A 15,572-nucleotide genomic window follows, 5' to 3' on the forward strand; every position below is an offset into this window, starting at 1 on the left:
GGTACTTGAAATGTTTCATGATGCTAAATTTGGATTAGAGGAAAGATTTATTGATTTGAGATAATAGAATTGCTAAACCTGAGAATCCAGCATGTACTTTTTCCATGGTAATATATGGCCCTTGATTGGAATATTCACTCTTAGCTGAATGAATTTGTTGCATCTTTGGTCTCTTGCTTGTTCTTGTTTTCCACCTTTTTTTGCTTTGTTCTTGCTGGTACTCATGGGAAGAAGCCTTCAACCTTGAAAATTATAGTAGAGTATCCCCTTTTGTATGTCATCTCTCCTTAAAATTTGGGAGATGAAAACCCTATTCTAGTGTGAAACTTGGATTTCTTAATCTTAAATCTCAATGGAGGTGACCTTTCAATAAAAGCAATTGCAATCACATGGGTATTATCCCTTGTTGCCACCTTTACTGGAGGATACATACACATGAGGAGTTTCTTACCATCTTGGAATTCTATTGGTGGATGATGTCATTCTCATCAACATGTCCCTTTGATTTGAGAACTATATGAGGCTAATGGTTCATAAGATGAGGCTAATGGTTCATAGGATGGGGAAGGATCTTTTTGGGATGAACTTAATTTATGGGATTTTTAAAACTTAGTAGTATACTTGTCTAAAGAGCTAAATGTGTTGATACTTTTCTCTAACATTTTTGAGAGTGCTCTCAAGGAAAGTGGAATAGGAGAGGGTGAGAGAGAGAGAGAGAGCCAGAAGGGAGCCACACAAGTTTTCGTGGGTGCAGAACACCCTAATCCTCTATGTCATCCATATGTATATGTCTTTGAGTATTGTACATAACCGAGGTTAAGGCACAGTGGCCTTTAACCCCCGCAACCTCCCACTTAAAGGCCAATGTGCCCTTAAGGGAGGCAATACACGACAATACCAAACCGCTGACTAGGTAGACTCTTTGTCAGCATATCTGCAAGGTTATCATCTGTATGGACCTTGACAAGCTTTATGCACTTGTCCTCAAGTACCTCCCTGATGAAATGGTACTTGACCTCAACGTTTTTGGTCTTTGCATGAAGAACTAGATTCTGTGCTAGCTGAATAGCACTTATGGAATCACTATGCAATGTTAGTACACCTATATGAATTCCCAAATCTCCCACTAGCTGATCAAGCCATATAGCCTCCTTGCAACCCTCTATGGCTGCACCATAATCGGCCTCTATAGTAGACAAAGCAACACACTTTTGTGTGTAAGACATCCACGATACTGCTCCACCTGCAAAGGTGAACACATACCCAAAAGTGAATCTCCTGCTATCCACATGCCCTACATAGTCTGAATCGGTGTACCCAAGTATACACATCTCTCCTCTGCCAAAGCAGATGCACATCTCCTTGGTACCCTTCATGTACCTCATGATGCATTTAACTGCCTCCTTCTTGGATTAGCCATATATAGCTAACAACTCCCACTGCAAATGCAATGTTCGATCTAGTAGCTATCATAGCATACATAAGACTCCCAACCACTAATGCATAAGGAACCTTGGCCATCATGGCCCTCTCCTGATCTAATTTGGGACTATTTGCCTGACTCGATTTCACATATGGAGGCAATGGAGTACTTATAGCCTTCCCCCCCTTGAAACATAGCAATATTTTTGTAGCATACTCCTTCTGTGAAAGCTAAAGGAGTTTCCTACTCCAGTCATGCGTAATGCTCATACCAAGAATATGGCCTGCAGGTCCCAAATCCTTCATGTCAAAGGCCTCATGCAACTTGGCCTTCAATGCATCCAGCTCATAAGTGTTCTTGCTAGCCAATAGCATATCAAGTGCTAGGAGTATCAAGCTATTATCCTTAGCCCTTTTAGTGTAGAGGCAGTGTGATCAATCTCACTTCTTCTGAAACCCTGGGACTGAATGAAAGCATCAAACTTCTGATACTATTCTCTAGGCACTTGCTTAAGGCCAAATGCTCTTTGCTCTTTTCTTCAAATCCTTTCAGTTGTACTATGTAAATTTCCTCATGCAGATCCCCATGCAAGTTAGTTCTCTTGACATCCATCTACATAAGCTCCATATCCTCTGCTGCCACAAGTCCAAGTACACATCTAAGTGTGGTCATCTTCACAACAACTAGAGAGAAGATTTCATCAAAGTCCACACCCTTCTCTTGGTTGAACCCTTTAGCAACCAAACATGCCTTGTACTTAGGCACATCATCACCTGTGACCTTCACTTTATACACCCATTTACATGGCAATGCTTTCTTTCAATGTGGAAAAGAAACCAAGCCCCAAGTCTTATTTTTCATGAGAGAATTCATCTCTGATTACATAGCATAGTCCCACTTGCATTGATCCTGGCACATCATAGCCTGCCCTCGAAACAAATCTATCAAGCGGTCTAGACACTCTAGCTGATCTTTTCAAGGGCATTTTAGCTTGTTGTCCCACCTATATATCAGCCTCATTTGGCTCATTATTTCCACCAATAGAAGATCCATCATCTGCCCTTGATAGTGTAGTTGTGGGAGTACCTGGGGACACCATTTCTTATGCATTTGGTGCATGGACAGCTTGTTGTCTATCAACATATGTGGGTGGATTTAGATCCTAGAATGTAATTCTCATTTTCACATCCCTCATGGGTGTCTTATGGATATTCTTCTCATTGAAGACCACATCATGAATGTGTATGATCTTTTTTGCTTCTGCATCCTAGAGATGATAGCCCATCTCTCCACTTTCACCATAACCCAGACAAATGCTTTTTCAAGACTTAGGATCTAGCTTTTTTCAAAGCTATTTTGGCACATGTGCATATGCCTCACACTCAAATATATGAAAATGAGAGTAAGAGGGCTTCTTGCCACTCCATGCTTCTTCAAGGATACCACCATCCAAACTCTTACTAGGTGATCTATTGATCACAAGCAGTTTTCATTACCTCAGCCCAAAAAACACTTGAAAGATTTGCATTGGAAAGCATACATTGCAACCTTTCCTAAATGGCGCGGTTTATCTTTTTTGCAACTGGATTTTTCTCTGGAGTATGAGGGGACATGAGCTCCCTCTTCATCCCACATGTATCATAGAAATGCTGAAAGTCATGAGAGAGATACTCTCCACCATTGTCAGTCCGTTAGGTATTTAAGCGTTCTACCTGACCGATTTTCAACCAAGGCCAGACATTTCAAAAATACCTGGAACACTTCACTCTTCCAAGCCATAGCATAAGCCCACACTCTCCTAGTTGCATCATCAATGAAGTCACATAGTATTAAGCCCTGCCTAATGATCGTATAGGCATGGGACCACATACGTTTGAATGCATCAAATCAAGCTTTTCAAGCTCTTTCTCTCCCCTTCTTTTATGGGCTTATTTAGTCTGCTTCCCATGGATACAATTCTCATAAAATTCAAAGTCAGAAAAACTCAAATGCGGTACATAACCCCAATTGCATAAGATTTTCATTCCATTTTGGCTCATATGGCCCAACCATCATGTCATGAAATGATTTTTAGGCCTAGAATATATTAGGCTAGAATGATCAAATGTAATAATTAGAAGGTATGCTAGGTAGGTTTACATGGCTAAATGCCATATTGATAATGTATTGGATATGTTAATTGATTAATATAAATGGAGCACTCACACATCTAGGTCCTAGGATAGGAATGGGTAGGAATGCATGGGTATGCATTAATAAATGGTAGGCATAAAGTGTCATAGGCTAAGGGTAGAATAATGGGGTATGCCCAAGGGATGGATCCCAAGAGGCATGAGAGGTTGTGACCTCTCGTATGGATGGAGTGTGAGCATGAGCCATTATGCATTCATATGTGGTATGTGGATTGCATGAGCATTCTAGTTGTCAATAGCAAAAGTATACTAACATGGGCACTCCTTCCACCACATTTGGAGAGTCAATCTGCCTCAATTTATGCTTTATCTACACACATGTGCATCCCTGCATTTATGGTTCATGACAAGTGGTATTAGAGCCAAGATCCTCTGACTGTGAGAGCTTGCCATGTGGAAGTTGCAACAGTCACTGACATCGACGTGAAGTAATCGAGGAGAATCAAGAATAATCCATCAAGAAATCACCAGGGGGCTTTCCTTTTTCCCTCTCTGAAAGTCAAAATTTTCAAAAATAAAAAAACAATCAGAAATCTCATGCAGGCAAAAAAGGCAATCTAAATTTATTGATGTTTAGAAAAGGGGGGGAGACCGGACTCAGATAGGTGCTGTCGATTAATAACCACATAAGTTTTTCCCCCTGCCCTTTTATTTAATAGGGGATTGGGAGTAAAGGAGGGAGGGCGCCGCCCAACATACGTAGGTGCCCAGTTTGTCCTTCCCTCTTTCATTAGGAGGGGGGCATCGACTTTTGTGTGTTGCAATCCTCCCTCGAAATTTGTGCCATCCCCCATCCTAAAATCTGTGCCGCCCCCCATCTCGAATTTTGTGCCGCTCCCCCATCCCGAAATTTGTACTGCGTCGACTTGCAGCCCCCCGACTCTGCCCCCTCTGCCACTGCCACCTCTGCCACCACTGCCTCTGCCAGACTGTAGCCTCATCGGCATTAAAGGGCCATATCTCAAACTTCCCCCACTTGTATTTTAAAAATACCCCCCCCCCCCCCTCTCCTTACTTCCCTCCAAGTTCCCCCCCCCCCTATTTACCTCTAGTTCCTCATTTCCTCCCCTTTCCTCACATTGCAAAATGTTAAGGATAAAAAGGTAGAAGAAGTAGAGAAGGGAGAACACTAGTTAGGAAGTAACATGGAAGAAGCGTGGTCGCTTCATTATTAAAAGGGGAAGAAACACTACAAAATACTGGGGGGGGAAAAGAGATAAACAAAAGACGAGATTAGATTTAAGTTTCAAGGACAATGAGATGTCCAATGTGGGGTTAGATCATGATAGCTTGATAGGGAGACAACTTTGGAACAAATGATCAACAAAGATTAGAATTGTGGAGGCAATACACTTAGAAAGGAAAGATTAGTAGTAGCGGTGGAAACATGATGGTGAATCCTAGGAACAATGGACTTAACAAGTGATGTATCAACCTAGAGGAGTAGACCATTGAATGGGTTAGGAAGATGGTAAACAAACTTGTGTAGTTGGAGGAAATCGGAACGAAGTAGATAATATACTTGCATGTAGGATAACAAAGCAGTAGATGCATTTGCATGTAGGATCATGTAGTAGAAGCTCAAGAATTGAGCACGTGCAACCTTGGAAATGTCCACAATAGTATACCAAATTAGTTGCGTATAGAGACGTTGGATAAGGATCCTTTGGAAGGCATCTATGGTGCCAAGAGTTTTGAAGTTAGAAAACTAGAGATGGTTAAGTTATTCTCTTAGGTTGGGTTGATGAGCCAAGGTAGTACTTGGGCTCTTCCCAAGCAAGAGGGTGCTAGAAGACATATTAGGAAAATTAGTAGAGGTTGGTAGCTTTCTTGCTAAGTATAGCAAGTGGGGGTCTATGCATGGCCATAGGTTTGGCAACCTTTAATTAGACTCGGTTAGTTGAGTAGAAATCTCAAGTAGTTAGGACATTTAAACTAGTGATTCATTTGGAATGATCATTGAAAGGGTCCATAGTCCCACCTAGGTGTTGGACTAGGTGGTGGATATGTAAGTGCTTAGTTAAAAATTAATGGAGAAATTAGATAATGAATTATGTAATTGTAATAAAATTAGATTAAGCTCTAATCATAGTTAATTTTATGAGAAAATTACAACTTTGTGAAAATACCTATTTACAAGACCATATTAGGAAAAGTAGGAAAACTCCATGAAATTGGAACTCTCCAAATTGGTTAAAAAGCAAGAAAATGTGCACTTTTATATCTGTTTGGTTCAATGTAGATTTCTTGGAATTCTCAACTTATGTTTGTTTTATGTTAGTAGATTTTTTCTACTTTCTCACAATTTGTGGAAGGTTTACAACCAAATCAGAGTGAAGTCATTTGTGTGCACTAAAATGAGCTAAGGTTAATTTGGTTTGCATGCTACTGACTGTTGTGAATCCTTTGGTGACTAGTTTTCATATTTATGGTGTGCTATATACTCAATCTGTATGTGATAGCTAGTTCCATTGCAAAACATTGCATGCACAAAATTATTGATGTGTGATGACTACAATGATCTCCACCTTTTTAAGGCTCCAAAGCATTGATTTTTTAAATCAAGATAATTAAGAATAATTATGTTTAAATAAGGTAATAATTATTACTTAAGGTAATTAATAATATTTTTGTTAATTAAGAATAAATAATGGTTACTATTAAATAAGATAATTAAGAATAAATATTACTAATTAAGATATATATTATAAATTAAGGTAATTAATAATAAATTTTGTTAATACAATATTATTTCAAAAATTCCTTCTTAAAACAAGACCAACTTCAAATGAACAAGTACAAAAAGTAGAATGCAAAGGTTGAGTCATACTAACATTCATGAAAGAGGATCGATTACATTTGGACTATGATGAAAGAGATCATCCAATCATTACAAATTATCTTTGCATGCATTGGCCTTTTGCTAAAATGGACTTTATCTTTCAGTGATCATCCAAAACAGCGAGTCATTAACACAAAAAAATCATGCAAACGACAACTAAATTCCATTTTGGGGAAAAACACCCAAAAGTGTACCTTTTCAAAATTTGGGGACAAAAATCAGACTTCCATGTGAAACATTTTTTAAAAACCACTACTTTTATGAGAACAGAATGTAGAAAATATTACTTATCTTTTACTCTATAACTCAAAAATTTCTAAAATTTTGAATTACTAAAGAATTTATATTCTTCAAATTGGAAAACATGACAAATTACAAAGGAGAAGAATCTCATCCATTGAACTAGGAGAGTCCTTCAACCTTCTGCTTTAAAATATCAATGGTTTTTTGGTGCAAATGTCCTGAACCTTTTAACTCAAATCCATACACAAGAATTTCTACATCCTGCAAATTAAGAATGTCCACACGCCGATGGATTTAATTTTTCTTTCCTTTTTTTGTGTGTACATTATTTCTGGATCCTACTTTCCCTTGAGTGCATCAATTGAACGAGTTCTATACCAATGTATTTCCACAACAGCAACAACATAGCCCTCATGGATAAGTTTTGTGACTTTGGCCAAACCAAATGGACGATTGCTTTCACATGAGTAGCAAGAATTGCTATCATTGTGCCCTCATTTAACTTATTTACATTACCCTCCCACATTTCCTTCTGTTGTAGATGACATTTGGTGGATTTTCTAGTGCCAATATACATTTCCCTAGTTTCTCCATGGACCATTGCTGATAACTCTTCTCCAATTGGCACTACAGTCTATGTTGATTCTGTTAGACACTTCAATTTCATGCCATACAAATGGTACATTGAGTTGAAATGCATCATTTTTAAAGTCATCAATGAGTCTCTCTTGCTGTGCAAAAAATTGTGCCACCATTGTAGTGTACTTGCTGGAAAATATGCATGTGCACCCCACACTACCTCCTTAATTTCATTCAAGGACTGAAGAAAATCCATTGAACAATTCTCTCTTTAGGGCCTTGCTGTCTCAATTGTGGAAGAGAGTAGTGTGCTTAGCTCGAACTATACATGTACTAGAATGGATAATAAGAATTTGAGTCCCTCTTGTGGGAGCCAAGTTTCTGAGCTGGAATATTTTTTGCTCCACATGAGAGTATTTTCGTCCTTTTTCTCTATTTTGAATTAAAGTTGAAAGCTATGATCATTGAGCTGCACAAATGATGGGTCATAGATACCTTCTCCAGTTGCATATGATCTAAAATTGTATGTCCCCTCAATTACTTCAATGCTGGGCATTGGGAACATATGCATCTTGTAGCACACTACAAATTTGCGGAACATTGAATGCACGGCAAGTTTGAAACAGAATCTACTGAACATCTGATCAATCTAATCAGGGGTTATCTTCATAAGAATCTCATTTGTGGTGATGTCGATCATGTTTAACGCTTTGAAATAGGCAAGAAAATAAAACTCTATAGAGAGAGACACAAATCAACAGGTGAAGGACTAAGAGTTACAAGAAGTAATATCTTAGGATAGAATCCATTTATCATGAACTCATCAGATAGGTCAGGGATTAGCTGAGGGTTCTCATTAGGGAAATTTGTTGCCTTTAAGTGGATTTGCAAGAAGGAAGTTGGATCAATAGCTATGGATGCATAGATTTTGATAGCTAGGTCTCAGTGGATGAGAGGGGGGCACCTTCCCCATAGTTGCAAATCAAAGCTTTTGATGTGTCAATTTTTACCTCTTGCTCTACAAAGCATAGGATAAGGTAAAAGGGATAATAGAACATGAAGCTCGTGTCCAAAATAAAAAAGGTAAAGAGGAACGACCTAATATATTGAACTATAGGCTAGAGAAACATGCACTGTGAATGTCTGATGGAATTCAATGTCTTTGAAGTACGTGGCTCCACAAATGAGATGAAGCATTTGTCATTTGTGAAATTGATAATGACATAATGATAATCATGCCTATGTTTACCAAGCTATACATAGATGGTGGATTAAATAACAAAGGGATGGTGTGGCTCTAATTACTTCTTCTCCCTCATTATTCTATAGTTGTAGAGCCAACATCTATTGCAAGGCCTCCTCCGAATTTTCAATTATTCTCATGTTCAAAGAACTAGATTTATGTGCCATTGGGCGGAATACCCAAATTTCCAATACTACAAGGTCCACACATGAGGTGTCATCCTCAATTTTCATTTCTCAGTGATTGTTACACCCCATATTTATAAGGTTTTGACTTTTCTAATTCGTTGTGGTTGTTTCTAAATAACAGATTCTACAAAAATAAAACCAATTTTGTTTTTCCCTCTACTAGGGAAACTACTACATATTCACAAACTTACCCTAATACCATACATTCCAACACTTGGAAAATCCTAGCAATAGACTAAGTGTGAATCCCAATCACATTTATACCTCAAAAACAAAAGAAATACCCATGGTCACTTATTTTCTTTTGATCTTTGGTGGTAGACTTTTAATCGAGCCTTGAGCATTCCACTCTATGCATGCAAAGCTTCATGCACCTCCACCCATAATCATTTTACCAATTCTTTGAAGATATAATGGTCCTTGCTGCCTCATGCAATAGCATAGAATCAATCCTAAACCCAATGGTGCATTTGAATGTAAGGCCCTGATTTGATCAAAAGGAGCAAATCCTTCACAACCCTTGTATTACTCATCGTGTTCTATTCCATGTCCTCCATTTACACATTGTTGTAAGACATGGTGTTGGTTGGGTAGCAACGGTATATGCAAAAAGACTATTCACAACACTAGGAGATTGAAATCTGAGATCTCTATAGAAGAAACACATGTTGTACTGGAACAAATCTCCCTCTCCTCCCAAGTGATAATCTTCGAGGCAATTAAGAGCTAAAATTAATGGAAGTATTAAGCTCCGCTTCTCTCCCCCACTTTGTGGAGGGACTCATGAGGTTCCCCCACCTTGTGGGGAGACTCATGAGGTTCCCTCACTTTGTGTAAAGGTCCCTCCAAAAAGTGGGAGGACTCTTGTTCAAGAGGTACCCTACAAAATAGGTCCCATCCTGGAGGTACCTACGAATTGTGTAGAGACCAACATGCATAAATCTCTCTCAATAGAACGAATCTCCTGCTCTTTGGGGTTCACTGTTCATTGCACTTTGGTGTTCATGTGCTTGTTCTCCTTGGGTCCATGCTCCCTCAATACTAGGACGTGGATGAAGGCCTGTCTAGTCGAGAGTCTAAGAAGCCGAGGCATCAAGGTCCTCATGGCACACCGATAGTGGTTCCATCTATTGCCCCCCTTACTCCTTCCCATGAAGTTACAGCATCAACAGGGGTTCCTGTGAGGTTGCTAAGTAGTGAGATATCATCGATGTAGCTCAGTGTGATGCCTCCACTTCCTCCATTGGTGATTTTCGAGTGGGCGACCGTTTCAATGGTGCCTGCAATGACTATGGTAGGTACTTCTTAGGGAATCCTGTGGGTGGCAGTTCCCTTACTCGAAGATGGCTGGAGCAACTCCAACGCATAACCACGGTGGCGACATCCACTATGGTAGTACCAGTGACAGAGGCATTGGGGGTGACTATAGTAGCGGAGGTCATTGCGGCTTCCAAGGATGTGGTGGTCTCTCCAACACCCTCGACTGGATTAGTTTTGTAGCTGCAACTCACGCATGTCTAGCTCCAATTTTGTGCTCCTCCTCCTCCTCCTCCCTTCATCTCCTCCCACCTCCTCCTTCCTCCCTTGATCCTCCTTCTCAACCCTTTACCCCTTGAAGTCATGAAGGAGACTAGCTCTTCACTCCTCAAACCTAGACGACTCCTAAACCCTGCAACCCCTCTCTGAACCCTAGAACTCCTAGTTAGCTCTCTCAACCTTATCCCCGCATCCCCCTTTCAAACCCTTGAATTCCCTTAGAGGCGAAAGCCTCCACCCATCATTGTGAACAAGCCATCTTTCTCACCTAAGCACGCACGAGAGCTTCTTTCCAAGCTTCAACCTACTCCTCTCTCTGCAATACGGCCCACGGACCTATGCTACACTTGTGAAGACATATGCTACAATGAGCAACGACACGATTATAGGTGACCAACACCCTCGAAACTTAGACTTGGGAGAGAGAGGGACGACGACATCTTATCCATCGATTAGCAAATATGTTTGATTTAACCATCTTTCAAACTCATCTTCCTGAGGCACACTACCCAAATTGAATATGAAGACACCACAATCATTGTATTCTTTACAAATTGACTCCGACTAAATGTCGCCAGTAACACGCAATATTCTTTTACTCTCAATATCATCTCATTGGAACACCTGTCTCTTCCTGATATTAATCTTTTGAAGAACGTTTTTCAAAGAAACGAGATCGACTAAGCTCCTTTGCATGTCACATCAACCTCGATCACAGCCCCCAAGGAACTTTTCATCACCTTTCACGTATCTTCATCCTCCAACCCTCTTCCAGTGCGCAATGCTTGTCAAGCATTGACTAACTCTAGCAATAGACATCTTCTCTCACTTACTCTTCAATTCACTATGACATGCAAATCCTCAATCTGTAGAGCTTGATTATTGCATTTGGCACATTTCATTTAGCATATTGCAATTTGCATTTTGGCACATAGCACTTTTCTCTTATTTTAGGATTGCACATTTTAAGAATCAACTCATAAAACACACAGTTGTGTGGGGGGAGAGTGAGCACGCCCCTCCTCCAAAAATTATAAGACCAAGGTCATTGGATAGATTATAGATTGCATTTAGCATATTGTAAATTGCATCTGCTGGCACATAGTACTTTGTTTTCGAAATAGCAGATTGCACTTGCGAGACTTAGTAGTTTGCATTTGGCACAACATTTTTTTCTTATTTTAGAACTACACATTTAATTATTAAAAGAATCAACACAACCACACATTCATGTCAAAAATTAAAAGATCAAGGAATGTGCCCACCGCCCTTGGGTAGATTTCACATTGCATTTAGTAGAATGCACATTGTATTTGGCACATAGCTCTTTGTTTTGCAAATAGGACTTTGCATTCATGAAACATCATTTTGTAATTCGTACATAGTACATTGCATTTAGCACTACGAAAATCAACTTGGTAACTCTCGCCATGGAATGACATAAAACACAGGGCGATGCACAAGTCTAGTTACAAAGCTCCTCATCTCAACAGGATAGATCCTCAAACCCAATAACTTGAATCTTGAAATTACATTGTTTGTTTTGCCAGGACCACGAGTTACAACATAAAACCTCACCCATGAATGATTTTGGGCACAGATGACAGGTCGTAGTTTCCATGGATGCCTTCTGAAGGTAGAAAGCCCTTTCACAGACATACCTCTTAAAGAACCTTCGTCATTTGCAATGAGGCAGCAACTGAAGCTTGGACAGAAATAGAAGAAAGAGAATCAGATACAATAAAGATGGAGGCAGTGCAAGCAGCTGCCATGGGGGCAGGCTGTAACCCAATCAACAACTCAGGATCGTGCCCTTCGTGCACAATGCAATTATTTGATAAGCTCCGCTAGTTATAGACGTGAGAAACCGAGCCCAATGTTTGAATATAGTGACATGAGGAATGGCAACAAAAGAAGGCATTGACCGTAGGGCAATCATGCATCGGCTAAATCAAATTAGAAAACTGCCATCCCTCATGTCACCGTTCGAATCCAGTGACATCAGGGATGGCAACAAACAAAGGCATTGACAGTAGGGCAATCATGTATTGGCTGAATAGAATCCATGTCACACAAGTGTAAATGCTGTCTGAAGCATTGGCAAAAGGATCCAAGTCTCTTCACATGTCCACCCTTTGGAAATGGGTGAGGGGGGAGCAATCATGGAAACTAACTGAGAAAAAGTTCACTCAGGAATCGGTGATCAAAAGTCCACCACAACCTGAAGAAGGATGACAACTGGGACAAATCCAACCATGTTTGATCCTGTAAGCACGACGTATCTTCCCGTGAAAGAGCTTACAAACTCAATTGCTTGCTTTATGGACGCACTGCTGGGAGCATCAAGTGCACTACTTACAATTAGCTGATTCTACAACCACTAGCACATCAGGGTGTCCATTCTCCTTAAACAAAACAAAGCTTCAAGTACCCTACGTGATGGGAAGGAACAAGCAAAGGCAAATCTCACGTTCATCTCAGAGTAAGTATCAGTTGATAAATCGAAAAGCAAACAAGGTCCTTATTTAGATGAATGGAGCTGTAAAAATAGAGGGACATGTGGCTTAACCACGACTTGATTCTCCCATTGATCGCACTATGCCGCCTGCCTAACAAGTCCTTCACAACCGCCTTAGTATATAATCTGACCATGCACATGAGTGGAGAGCCACATCACTACTCCAACTCCTCTGAACCAACGTTGTACAGACACCTTCCTGACCTACATTGATGGGCTTCATTATGAGCATGCACTTGAGGAGTGTGAGGCTGCTGTAGGCTCTACGAAATTTTAAGAAACGCAATCCAATTGCAAAGACAGCTATGTTGTCAAGCAAATGACTTAGAAGAGTGCCTGAAATTCCATCATAACGACCGCACAGATTAATGTAGGTGATGCCAGATCGCTTTACAAGCAGCGCTCCACTACCCCACGTACCTTGTGCTCTGATACCAAACTGATACGATCAAGACCTGTAGTCACAGCATATACGGGATTTGCACGAAAAGTCACCATCCACCTGAAGCTCACGTTTCATCCCCCGAACATCCATGAACAGTAGTTTTTATGTCATGTCTTGTGTTTATTTTTCCACATTTCGAATCGTGAGCCCCCTTGACCCTATAGTCTCCTAAAACCAACTTGGCACCTTGCCTGAATGCCCTAGCTTCACTATATACATGAATAATGATTGGCCATGTGTTAAAAGAAATTGTCATTGCATAAATCCATTCCCCATGGGAGTTTCAACCTTTTGCTGTCACTTACAATATAAAATATATCTTCAAGAAAGTCTTGCAACCAATAGGCCCCCCCAGCGAGAAAAACACGCTATTAATTAATTAGTTGTGGAATCGGGAGGGTGGAATGCCAATTAACCAATACACATCTTCAGTATCCATGTTCAAATGAGCATACATTCCAGCTTACAAGGCAGTAAAAAAATGGAGACATTGAAAATATATGGGACCTGCTTTAATGAATAGATTGATTCTATAGAACTAAAGTCCTCTTTCCCACTCTCTTACAGGGCAGTAAAAAATAAGACAATGAAAATATATGGGACCTGCTTGAATAAATAAATCATACATATGACTGCTCCTCGATTCTATAGAAGTAAAGTCCTCAATTCTATAGTAGTAAAGTCCTTTTATCCATCTCTTCTTCTTGAAGGCTTGGGCTGATTTTCAGATCTGAGTTAATACTGTGAATTGGTGTGGATTCACATTCATTGAAGCAGGTTTTTATACAAATGAAGTCACAACTATCCGAGGTGGTCAAAAGTCCAGCTTTGAACAAGGCTGTTCTGTAATGTCAATAAAAGTGAATGGAATTTACGAAGACTGCTTCTATGTCCAACACTAATGTATGTAATCCCTGCAGCTCTAACCTGCTGGTACAGAAGTGCCTGTTACAGAAATGTCAAGGAGAGTATGCAAAATTAGATTCACAACAACCAAATTGAATAACAAAAAGACACAGGATATGATTGCTTAAAGACAAAATGCATGGATCATGATGTCTATCTATCTTATATTGAGGTTTTCTCTTGATGTATTTCTCATTGTCATATTCTGGCATGATGATTTTGTAATATAAAGCAACTCATTTAAAAAATGTGTGTGTGTGAGAGAGAAAGAAAGAAAGAAAAGAAATTTTATTAGAGTCTTCGGAAGACCGATGGGTCTATGAGACTGAAAGAAAACCTGATACAAATCACAGTAAGGGTGGAGCTACTGAAACGAGATTCATCACCCGTACTGAATCCTAAGTCTGATCATACATAATCAAATACATCTGGATGTAACAGTGAAAAGAAAAGGACTGGAGCGGAGCGGAATCCTCCATATGTCATGTCCCCCTGGCTGGTGCATAGCTGGTGATAGGACGCTGGTGCCCGTCAAGGGGTGCCGTGCGTCTCGGTCTCCTGGACGAGGCTCGACGCAAGACCAGAGCCACCGTGACTCTCGTGGGACGTATCCCGGGTCTAAACAATGACGGGAGGTCTCCTAGAGTGATCTATGTGTCCCCTTGATGTCTTGTGTGTCGTGCTACGATCGTCGGGTTGGGGTTTCTGTCATGTCGGCGGCTAGAGACTGGACGATCAATGTCACTCGATGGGAAGAATTCTGTGATCCTGCTCTGAGAGGTGTCTGATGATGTGACCAAGCCCCGTCGCCTGAGTAAGTACTCTCTATGTCGGATTCCCTCGTGAATGAAGGCCGCGAGGCATCTCTAATCTAGGTAGGCGAGGAATCTCGAAGGAGCCTGGAGCCGTCTCTGAAGAGGCAGTGGTAGCGACCTCGGATCTCGTAGTACACTGGGCACCTGAAAATAAAATGCTCCTCCGACTCAACCTCCTGACAGTCGCACAGCATGCATAAGCGATGCTCTCTAGGAATCCCCTCTGCTCTGCCGCTCTCTATGCGGAGGCGGTGTGATGATACCTGAAACTGTCCGATGGAGATCTGTAGTGAGTGAGGCATATGAAGCTCTGTGTACCCCGGTGGTGTGATGAATCCCTCCTCCGAAATGCGAAGACAGTAATCTCTGTAGAAACTCAGCTTCACTAAAAGCTCCCTCGGCTCCAACCAGGTCCTAAAGGTGTGTAGCTGCAGGAGATCCTCTCGAATGACCTGGTTGGTATGTGGCCCAATCGGGATGGTGGGTGGGAGTACCGGAGGGGCATCTAAACTGTACTGAAAAGGAGGTATCCTATCGATGTGGAACCCTAGTCTCACAAACCATCTGTGAGTCCGTGCATACCAGCATCGCTTGTCTCCCTCTGCGGCCAACCTCATGGAGGAATCGAGAGCCAACCATGGC

The 15,572-nt window shown here is 40.8% G+C and overlaps 1 protein-coding gene across 1 annotated transcript in view; it reads right to left on the minus strand.

Moving 5' to 3' along the window:
* Nucleotides 1-13,665: 13,665 nt before the first annotated feature.
* LOC147893623 (ABC transporter D family member 2, chloroplastic-like) overlaps nucleotides 13,666-15,572 on the minus strand; it is a 122,367-nt gene continuing 120,460 nt past the window's right edge. Inside the window, exon 11 of the mRNA XM_087386424.1 lies at nucleotides 13,666-14,154. Coding sequence (XP_087242550.1) covers nucleotides 14,011-14,154 — 144 coding nt within the window. The 3' untranslated portion in view covers nucleotides 13,666-14,010. The remainder of the gene's footprint in view (nucleotides 14,155-15,572) is intronic.

Source organism: Dipteris shenzhenensis, chromosome 15 (genome assembly GCF_047967505.1).
Source record: "Dipteris shenzhenensis isolate YYH24624 ecotype China chromosome 15, Dip_SZ_1.0, whole genome shotgun sequence".
In the NCBI taxonomy this organism is placed as follows: domain Eukaryota; kingdom Viridiplantae; phylum Streptophyta; class Polypodiopsida; order Gleicheniales; family Dipteridaceae; genus Dipteris; species Dipteris shenzhenensis.